The 11,404-nt window shown below is 46.8% G+C and overlaps 1 protein-coding gene across 1 annotated transcript in view; it reads left to right on the top strand.

Annotated features, from left to right (window-relative positions):
• The window catches only part of TCTE1 (t-complex-associated-testis-expressed 1), a 12,378-nt gene extending 1,640 nt beyond the window's left edge, over positions 1–10,738 (top strand). The window contains exons 2-4 of the mRNA XM_018572118.1: positions 4,895–5,469; positions 8,868–9,317; positions 10,526–10,738. Of these exons, the coding sequence (XP_018427620.1) occupies positions 4,895–5,469; positions 8,868–9,317; positions 10,526–10,705 (1,205 nt within the window). The 3' untranslated portion in view covers positions 10,706–10,738. The remainder of the gene's footprint in view (positions 1–4,894; positions 5,470–8,867; positions 9,318–10,525) is intronic.
• Positions 10,739–11,404: the final 666 nt, after the last annotated feature.

Raw genomic sequence — 11,404 nt, forward strand, 5'->3', positions numbered from 1 at the left:
TAGGGAACTGGGGGGATTCTTATTTTATGTGTGAGGGGGCAGGGAACAGGGGGAGAGGGTAATATTTTATATGTGGGGGCAGGAAGCTTTATGGTAATATTGTTAAAGTTGTTGTTAATATTTCTTTTTGTAACTTTATTTTGCATAAGACATCTAAGAGTGTCATCTATAAGATTATTTAAGAGGGTGTGTTTAGGGGCGGAGTTAAGGCCACGGCAGGGTAGGGGTTAGGTGGGCAACTGGTGGCGAGTAACTCTTAAGGCCTGGCTAGTAGATCAGGACAGAAATTTTGACCCAGGCCACTTAAGACCCAGGCCACTCAGTGTGTATATATATATATTTACGATCTGCTTTTCTAATACATCTTATATGTGGCACTCCTTGCAGCAGCAATTCCATTCCTACATATCTTATAATGAAGCGCCGCACTTCGATCCACTCTCGTATCAAATGCCTGATGCCTGGAAATAACAGCCTAATGGTGTAAATTAGATATATCAGTTGGCCAGTATTTCTAAAGCCTTCTGCACAAATTACTTTATAATCCAATAGCTCAGTCCACATAGCTTTTTATTTTAAGTGCAAGTGAGCAGCATAAAAATACTGCATAAAACTCCCCATATCATAAAGTGATGTTCTGAACCATCAGACAGGCTCCTTTTTCAATCATGGAGTACAAACAGCAGGCACATGCTTAAGTAATAACATCAATTAGCCAAATGGCCAATCACTTCGGCATCCACTGCAGCATCCATTCATAAAACACACAATGGGAGGTAATTAATAAATACAAACAGTCCTGCTGGGGATCTGAACACAATGATAACCATCTGTCAATCAATATGAATTGTATGAACACCCCCCGGGCATAAAACTTTTATTATCATCAGGTACTTTTTTTTTTTTTTTAAGCCAGTGCAGCGTGCATAGGAAAACATCCCCTGTGAACAAAACAAGTGAATAGTGAAATCGCAACACACTAAAAAAATTTTTTTTAAAGTGCACGAGGGTGCTGTTGGTCCTCCTCTTGTATGTTTGCAGGATGTTGTATATGACTGAGGACATCTAGTGGTGAAGAAGAGGTACTGCTGAGGACAGCTCCAGAATGAAGGTAAGTATTGCAGTATAAAAACCAGGTGTGTTTTGCTGGAGCCTTCCAGATTGTGGGCTGGAAATAGCGTATAAAGCTAAATGGCTTTTTCTCTGTGCTGCATCACCTCCTTTTTATTGCTTCACTGTCATTCCCCCTCCAATGGGTGGAGAATGTAATGGAGACTTTGCAGCTTCACAGTCTAAACTCCACTATATGCACAATTCTCGGTGGCCCTCTTGTCTTAGTGGCCTCTTATTGTACCTTGAATAAAACGGACCTGGTCTTCTATGTACATGTGCACACAATGTCATGCCAGTCCATCTAAACACTGCAGTGTATGAATGACCCCCACTGACTGCCACAAACTGGCCCCATACACGGACTGCGCACATCTGCTCAATTCCTTACAATTTGCCCTTTAAATGGACGTTTGGCTGACCCGTGTGAGTCTGTCCTCCCTCCGTCCCCGATGTACGCATGGGAATCGTCTCCACTCATTAGCAATGTGTTTATTGCAGATTATGTTAGAGGATTTCATATTCATTCCCCCTCCCTCCCCCCGCCAGGAAGGAGGTCACCTTCCGGCACTGCGGGGGGCTAAACATCCCCCTAGGGTGTGTCGAGGCATTTAGTCCGTGACATTTCATCTGTACGCTAATAATCTGCTCTGGATGTTGTCACAAGATAAGGCAGAGAAAATCATCCTCAATTATTCATAATCTCGGCGTCCTTTAAACTCTCGGCCCCTGAGACAGAGAGCAGTCATGGCGGCGGGTTGTACAGAGTGGAATCAGGGCGAGGAATATCTGCCGTAAGAAGAAGCAAAGCAGAAAGTGTGAAAATGTCCCCACTGCATACCGCAGCACCACCAAAAATAGGAAGCTCCAGTGCTATGAAGTCATTTCTCTCGTTGAAGTGTGTTGGTTTAGGCGTCTTTGAATAATGGAAAGTGAGACTTTTGCTGCTTTTGATACCAATTTGCATGATCAGAGGAACCTGAAGACGGGTCCTTGGCCTAAATATTTTTGGGGTAAGAGGCGACACCCCCTTAGTTCTCACCTGCATTCAAACCAGGGGGCACGAGGAGCTCGGTGCGAGCGCTTTTCTATACTTACTAACATTTCATTCCCTGTCCCCAGGACACAGTTAAAGGAGCACCCGGGCATGTAGAAAATTAACCCTTGCAGTGGGCCTACTGCCCCACTGCAAGGGTTAAGTGCTTGTTTTGGTCTAGGGCCTAAAATAAATACTCATCTGATCCTCAGTCTCACATGGCTGCTAGACCGATCCTCACAGCCTCTTCTCCTTGGGCTGCGGTGGTCTAAGAACCTGTGACATCATCACATCCATTCACCTGCATTAGACATGAGGACACCAAGGGAATGGAGGGGGATAGAGTTGAGTGGTCACCACAACAGGGCCGAGGATCAGGTGAGTACAGTAAACTCCCTGTTATCCGTCATCCATAGGGATTGGTAGATTCTGGATAAATGTAGTTTCTGGTCGCTTGAGAGCTACTATTAAAAATACGTCTAAATGCCATACTGATATATGATAATCATATAATTTTTTTGGGGGATTAGATGAGAGTTCTGGTTAGTTGAATACCGGATAACTGAGAGTTTACTGTAGGGATGCACTGATACCGGTATTTCGGTATCGAGTACGAGTATTTTTTTTCCGGTACTCACCGATACCGAATACCGATACCGGAAGTCCCATTAAGGAAACCAGGCGGCGTGTAATGACTCGCCACCCGGCTTCCTGATTAGCAGGGAAGCCGTCCCTGTGCTTCTCATCAGTAGGTGACGAGAAAGCATGGAGCCGGCTTTCTGGCCAATCAGGAAGCCGGGCGCCGTGTAATGACGCGGCGCCCAGCTTCCTGATTGGTCAGGAAGCCAGCTCCATGCTCCCTCGTCGGTGACGGCGCCCGGCTTCCTGATTGGCCAGCTTCCCGACCAATCAGGAAGCCAGACAGAGAGTCATTACAAGTGACAAGGGAGCATGGAGCCGGCTTCCTGATACCGGAAGTATCGGGCTAGGCATCGGAGCATTTGGGCGAGTACAAGTACTCGCCCAAATACTCGGCATCGGCACCCATACCGATACTAGTATTGGTATCGTTGCATCCCTAGTTTACTGTGTAATATTTTTTATTCTAGACCAAAACAAGCACTTGCTTCACTGTCAAGGTCATTTTGTACATGCCCGGAGTTCTTCTTTAACTCCACCCACATTCTGCCATAGGCCCACCCAGATCTTGTCCACATACCTACGTGTCCTACCCAAGCCCCGTCCCTGTGGGGTCGGGCCTATGTGTATGGGCACATTTTAGAACTGCACTAATATTGCTTTGCAATGATTGGCGGAAGATCGTGATAAATCGTTGATTGATGGGATAATGGGCTTCCTATGATGTAAGGGACACAGTAGCATGTAACAGCCATCAATCACACATTGCGCGGCCATATGCCATCGATTGCTGTAACATGATTTCATCAGTTCGAGGTGGTCATCTGTTTACTGAATTACTAAAAATTGCGTAAAGCTCCAGGGTGCCGGTGCAAAGCCTTTCCCGGAGGGTCTTGTTGATTTTCTCCTTTCTTCTTCTCATGGATCCCGCCAAGACTTGCAGAAGCTCCACCAGCACATAAAGGAAATGAAATGTGAAGACCTTCAGCTTTGATGTGATCTGAGCACACGGCTAGGATATAGCCATGAGGGACAGATATGGAGGCCGGTCTGCTCCCGGGGACAGCTGCCGTCTCTCACGTTTTCTGATCTTGTAAATGTTTCCTCCCGGTGTTTTCTGGGCCAGCAGCTTTCACATGTTCTGTGTGTAAATCATCCGTGCACCGGCCAGTTTAATCTTCCATACACAATTTAAGTAGCTTCAGGTTCTCGAATGATATGGAGTTCCCAGCAAGCCGTACAGGATATTCAATCTGCTCTATAGACCGGCCTTTCCCATCCAGAGTACTGTGTCACCCCAGGGTGCCTTCAGCCTTGCTCAGGGATACCTCAAAATATTCTCAAAGCATCATAGCTTTGCAAGGTGCAGGCAGACTTCTGATATAAAGGGGGCTGCTAATGTGACAGGAAATAATCTGATCTAGAAGGGGGGGACTCTCATGTGAAGAGGGGGGTCTTGTGATGTGAAGAGGGGGTCTTGTAATGTGAAGAGTGGGTCTTGGGAGACTCTGATGTGAAGAGAGGAGCTTGTAATGTGAAGAGAGGGACTTGTCATGTGAAGAGGGGAGCTTGTGATGTGAAACCCAGATGCAGACCCCCCCATTACGAATGAGTAAGGGGTACTTGTACCCCTACCCATTCGATAACGGGTTAAATCAAATTGTAAAAAAGAGGCCAGCTCTCTACGCACTGTTGTTGTGCCAATCTGAAGGCCACACGAAGTTTGGAGGTCTGTAGCTATTGACTCTGCAGACAGTTGGCGACTTCTGCGCACTGTGCGCTTCACCATGCGCTGACCCCGCTCTGTCATTGTACGTGGCCTACCACTTCATGGCTGAGTTGCTGCTGTTCCCAGTTGCTTCCACTTTGTTATAATCCCAGTAACAGGTGACCGCGGAATATGTAGTAGCAAGGAAATGTCACGGAACACCTGAATACAATGATTTGGAGGGGGAGGGGCCCAATACTTTTGGTAATATAGTGTATATATATATATTTAGTAAATACTATCATTATAGATTTTACCGTCATACAGTTACCAGAATACAATATATGTCACTATGGTGTGACTTGTCTCTGGATGACTCTCTTTCTGTTGAATGTCCACAGATAAACCTATTCTGGAGAAGTTGCTTCCGAAGCACAAGGCCAAAGTCCTGGACACTCTCTCCAGCTCGCTGCCCCTGGAAGTGACAGCAAATCTAATCAGCTATGAAGATTACTGGAGGCGTTGTTGTGCTGAGCGTTGGCCGGTTTGTGACATTTCTCGCTACGGCTCCAGCTGGAAGAGGTTATTCTTCGAGAGACACCTGGAAAATCTAATCGAAGGCTTCATTCCTGACGTAATGGAGACACAAACCATCTGTGAGGCTGCTGAGCTCAGCAAGGACTATGTGAAACGGCTGGACATCCAGCAGCTGCTGCCACCGGTGAAGGTGGAGATCAAGAAGGATGAGGAGGGTGACGAGATCTCGGAGACAGGAAGCGAGGCTGGGGGTGACTTGCCATCCATGGACCACTTCGATTTCAACCTGATAGCCAATTCACTATGTGGTCTAGCAGAACTGCACCTTGTCTATGGAGTTAAAGGCTGCGGCATGAACTTTGAGTGGAACCTCTTTAGGTTCACAGAGCGGGATTGCAGTCTGCTTGCCAACACCTTTAAGACGTTCGGAAACCTGAAGGTAAGCGATCAGGAGACAGCTGCCTCTTTTAAGATACTACTAGTGTAGTGCAGAAGGTGGTGGGCAGCAGCAATACTTCTAAATTGAAAGATGCTGTTTGTAGAAGAGTTCTCTCCAACATTTGGGGCTTCCATGGCACTCTGGAAGCTAAAGGAGCGATTCATCTCAGTCCTATCGATAGTAAACCAGGTCCATGCTGGTGTGTCGTAATATTTACATTTCAAACAAATACCACCCTGTGAGGTTATCTCACTAGACATGTAAGCAGTTGAAAAATTTCGATTCTAATGAAATCTGAATTTTTGTTAATTTCAGATAAGTTTATGAATATTTGTTGAGAATACCACAGAAAGCCATATATACAGATATTAATACTAAAGCCGAATCTTCCAGACCCGAATGGCATTCAGGATCCGAATTTCCGAATAGCATTCGGGAGCTCCTGAATGCCATTCGGGTCTGGGAACCTCAGCTTTAGTAATGTATGTATATGGCTCCCGAATGGCATTTGGGAGCTCCCAAATGCAATTCTGAAATTGGGATCCCGAACGCCATTCGGGTCTGGGAGCCTCAGCTTTGGTAATACCCTGTTTCCCTGAAAATAAACCTACCCCGAAAATAAGACATACCACTATTTTTGGGAATTGCTAAAATATAAGACCTACCCCGAAAATAAGACCTAGTTGTGACCATTCCGAGGGCCGGTGGGAATGGTCACATAAGGGGGAACTTGAAGAGACGCAGGAGAGAATCAGAGGTGACAACTAAGCCAGCTCTAGAGGAAAGCGAGGCGGCACCGGAGGGAGCAGAGCTGCATAAGCCGATGCTTCCTCTATAGCGCTGGCTCCTGTCACAGGCCGAGTGATACCAAATGCACTCCGCCTGTGAGGAATCGATAGTGGAAGCGCGCTTCGCTCATTCTGGCCAGCAGTTGGTAACAAAATTGCTCTTGGAAAGATACGGCACCCCTGATTGCCCTGATCACCCTATTCTTAACTTTGCCATTTTGGATTATTTCATTTGGATTTGCATTAACTTTGGATTGTTGTACATAAAAAAAAAAAATAAGACCTAGTGTGTTTTTTTTGAGCCAAAAAAATATAAGACAGTGTCTGTCTTATTTCCGGGGAAACACGGTATATGTATATAGTTTCCAGACCTGAATGGCATTCCGGATCCAAATTTCTGAATTGCATTCGGGAGCTCCCAAATGCCATTCGGGTCTTGTAATATATGTATATGTAAATTTAAACATGTTCACATTAGAGGTGAGGAGATTAAGGGGGGATATGATTTCCATGTACAAAATGTTTAATGGTGGCAGCAACATTAGCGATAAACTGTTTAAAATTAACTCCGTTACAAAAACTAGAGGCCATCACCTAAAATTGGTGGAAAACAAAACTCCTTTAGGCTGGGTTCCCACCTAGGCGTTCGAAATATGCGTGTATGACGCGCGGTGCATGATTTGCAGCCCACAAAACGCGCGTCAAACGCGCCTTTACTTCTTTGGGCATAGGGCGTTTTTCAGCACGTTCCGACAGACGCTCGATCGCTTGACTGTAAAGCACCCGGCCGGCCGTGTAATTACAACGGCCGGCCGGGAAGCTGCTTGTCGGGCTCCAACGTCCTCTCGTCACAGACGAGCAGACGAGTGGAATTTTCGAGCCCTGTATATATGTATGTACTGTTGCCGTAACGAAAATTTGTGTTCCGACCCATTCAGATGCATTAAACCGAAAAACACATCTGATTGGCCAGAAAAGTCATGTCTCCGATTCATTTTAGTTTTTGGACAGGAATTCAGATTCGGACACATTCGGATTCAGAAATTCAGAATGCCCGAATTTTGGAAAATTCGTCCGAATTGTGATTTGGAACTATACGAGTGGTACATGTCTATATCTCGCGTTTTTCACTGTTATCATATGTCAGTGCTTAGCTACCAGTTAGTATTGATAAATGGAACCTGTGGCCGCTTTAATACTACTAACCCAGCAAAAGAAAACAGGACACACAAAACGCCCCAAAACAACCAAAATCTGAGCTGTTCTCAAGTCCAATTAGGGCTGCCACATCCCACCAAACATCACAGAAATGGACCAGTAATGGGAGGGGGGGGGAGGGGGGGGCGGGGATAGGCAGAGGATTTGCATATAAGCGTTCCCTGGTTCCAGAAATTCCCCATTCAAGCCACGGAGCCCCATTCAAGAGCACAGAAAAGTGGTGCAACGAAAAGAAATGCTGGTTTGAGAATGCAAGACGGGGGTCTCGATGTACCACCCTGCGGGCCATTTGGGTTTGAGACCCCTGATGTAAGGCATACACATTATTTATTTATTTTGGTCCGTGATGCGTGCATCGAAGACAAAACGTCACCCCTGTGAACAAAAAAGTGAACCGTGAAATCACAGCACACGGAAAAAAAAGTGCACGACGGTGCATTAGAGATCCTCCGAAGTGGAAGGGCCTCGAATACCTTGAACCCCTGGGGCGCAAGGCTCCTGACAGGGGCAAGGTCAACCCAAGTCCACCTAGCCAAAGCCAGGAGGACCCCGATCCTCAGGGCTCTGCTGAAACAGGTCCCATGAGTAACTAGGTAGGGGCTCTCCTGAAGAGAGACCCCTAAAAGTGGAGGGAGGCAGAGAAACGCATAAAGGCCACAGAGCCTCCCTCCTAATATCAGGGCAGGCCTTGAAGGTACCCGCACCCTTCGTTTCTGTGGGGTCAAAAGGTTCTCAAAGTGTGTAAAATAAATGAGGTGCCAGTACACAACCCTTTCAGCCAAGGTAAAAAAAATGCCTAGTGCATAGTGCAGAAAAAGCTTTAGGTGCCGTGACATAGTGACAGTGAATCACTGTGGGGTCCCACTCCCAAATGATTTTCTGGCACACCCTGGGACGCCACTCCAAGGGAGCACAGCACCAACGGCTTCTGCGCCTCCCACATAGCTATGAAAGAATAATGCAGGGGTCCTCTCACCTCATAGGCCCAGGGACAGCTATGCTTTTCAAACCCCAGGTGATGGTATTAGTGTGTAACCTGTGTTAGTTATCTAGTATCTGATTGGTTGCTGTTGGCAATACTTTCCTTCTCTGATTGGTTGCTGTAAGCATAAATCTCTTTTCCTGAATGGTTGCTGTAAGTATGGCTCTCCTTCTATGATTGGTTGCTGTAAGTATGGCTCTCCTTCTATGATTGGTTGCTGTAAGTATGGCTCTCTCTATGATTGGTTGCTGTAAGTATGGCTCTCTTTCTATGATTGGTTGCTGTAAGCACTGCTCTCCTGTTCTGATTGGTCGCTATAAGCACAGCTCTTTTTTCATAGCTCCATTTTTCACAAACATCCTCCCTATTGTATTCCTTTCTCCTCTAATCATTCTGTCCGCATTTTCCAGGTCTTCAGACTGCACAAGAGTAAAGTGGATGATGACCTGGCTCGCATCCTGATCAGGAGTTTACTAGACCATCCATCTCTGGTTCACCTTGACCTGTCACACAACCAGATCTCAGACCGTGGAGCCCGCGCTATAGGCAAACTGCTGAATCAGAGCCAGCTTCAGATTGTCAACCTGTGCAACAACAATGTGTGCCCGCATGGAGCGCAGGCCATCGCTCATGCGTTGTCCAAAAACTCCATCCTCAAGATGTTGATTCTGTGGCTGAACCACATCGGGGATGAGGGCGGACAGGCGCTGTGCAACGCTCTGCTGCATAACAGCACCCTAATGACTTTGCATCTGGGGAGCAACGAGCTGTCTGAACCCACAGCAACTGTCCTGACACAGGTCCTCACCCATAACACAGCACTGAAGAGCATCGGCCTCTCCTGCAACCCCATTGGCCTGGTATGTACCTGACTCAGCTCTACCTGATGATGGTCTGCACTGCATAGAACGGTCAGATATATACAGGGTTATTCACTAAAGGGTGAAGAGTTTGGGGAAGGCAGGAGAAGTGAACAATCTAGGCCAGAATAGCTGATTTGAAAAAATTCTCCAATTCAGCTCACTTTCCAGTTCAACTATGTTGTCCTAGATTGATCACTTCTCCGGCCTTCTCCAAACTCTTCACCCTTTTGTGAATAACCCTGATAGTTACATGTGTCTATAAAGTTCAACTCATTCCATAAAATATCCTTCCTGCACCCACAAAGGCAGTCAGAACAGTTCCCTGGATGCAGATATTGTCATAGTATCCTCCTGTATTATAAAGTTTGGATATTATTAGTTGGACTAAAAGTATCCTATCACCTTTTTAAATTCTGACATTGATTTTGCAATTACTGCCTCTTGTAATAGAGCGATTCACAGCTTAAAGCTGAACTCCGGCCGTCCCTTCAGTCCTGCACAGTTATAGTGACTTCTCATCTGTGCTGAAATGGCTTCCTCTGGTTTCACTGCACACTGTGAGCTCCTCACCATGTGCATTAGAAGATGCAGCAAGTCAGATAGAGCCCGCCTCTTTCCTGGCTGGAGGACGTCCAGCAGCACTAGCTCTTTCCTCTCCAGTCTGATTGTCCTTGGCAGGGGCGTCCCGAGGCCGGGTCTTACCCGGTCTCCAGACCGGGTGACATCCCGCTGTGTCGTCATCGCGCGGGCCCGTGATGTCACCTCACGCATGCACAACCATCTGATTTGAAGCCTGCCAGTGGTCATCTTGGTGATGGACGCCAGCAGAGAGTGGAGGGGACGTTTACCCGGCGGGATGAGGTATGCCGCGAGTCCCCTCCTCTATCCTGACACCGTCGGGCTCTCGGGCCATGACCGAGTGCCTGACTTTTTAGAGGGGGGTGACACCAAAATGACTGTCAGTCATTTTGGTGTCACCCCTGCAATGGTGTCACCCGAGTGCGGGCCCCCCACACCCCCATTGTGACGCCACTGTTGGCCTACCCAGTGGATTATACTCCATGGTACTGCTCAATGCCTCTGGCACCACATACACAGCATGTATGTTGTTCCATACATTACTATGAAGGATCAACACAGGATATGAGTCTGATGAACGTGCTGGAATTCTGTCTGATGTCATTTGATATCCGTTGTGTCCTCAGGATGGCGGGAAGCAGCTGCTGGACGGGATGTCGGAAAACAAAACGCTTCTGGAGTTCGATCTGCGACTGACTGATGTGGGACAGGAGAGCGAATTCTTCATAAGCCAGGTTCTGAGGAGCAATCAAGAGCGGGCTCGACTACAGAGCCAACCAAAGCCCTCACCAGGTCCAGACCGGTAAACAGAACGAAAGTCTGCCACTGATGTACTCCGAATTATGTTCTAGAATGACATTCTATCATCATCCGGTATGATGTCTGGATGGAGCTGGCAGGAGGGGGGGGTAAGGGGACACATACGCATATATAACACGTAAATAATAAATCATATGTACAAAACATCAGAGTATGTACAGTGTTGTGGGGATTTAAAAACATTTATATTTAGAGAACATTATAACATGGGGTAATGATAAAACAATGTGCACCACTAGCCTTTACTGTATTGCGCCCATGAGGGGAATAAGGGAACCCTCACAGGGGGAAAAAGGTAAAGGCTAGTGGTGCATACTTCCATAAACATGAGAAGCAAGATCATCAACTGTATAGAAATCAGAAACAACACAGTCCACACCCCCATTGTCTCAAACCACACCCCAAAATACACGTCCTGGCCATATTGTATTCCAAAACATGAGACAGCAGCCATATTGTCTGTGATGAAAATGGAAGCTATGGTGGTGTGGAGCAGAGGAGGAAGAATATAGGGATAGGGTATGGTGAGGGATCAGCCCCATCCAAGCTCACTACCATGATGGACAACAATCTCACGTTTGTGTTAAGATTATAGTCCATGCCAGGAGCGAGCTTGGAGCAGTGACTACTTTACTACACACACAGGGACCATGGGGAACAATAGTAGGCCCCCTCCAGAAGGAAGG

The sequence above is a fragment of the Nanorana parkeri genome, unplaced genomic scaffold (assembly GCF_000935625.1).
Source record: "Nanorana parkeri isolate BGI_ZX_2015 unplaced genomic scaffold, ASM93562v1 scaffold1940, whole genome shotgun sequence".
Classification (NCBI taxonomy): domain Eukaryota; kingdom Metazoa; phylum Chordata; class Amphibia; order Anura; family Dicroglossidae; genus Nanorana; species Nanorana parkeri.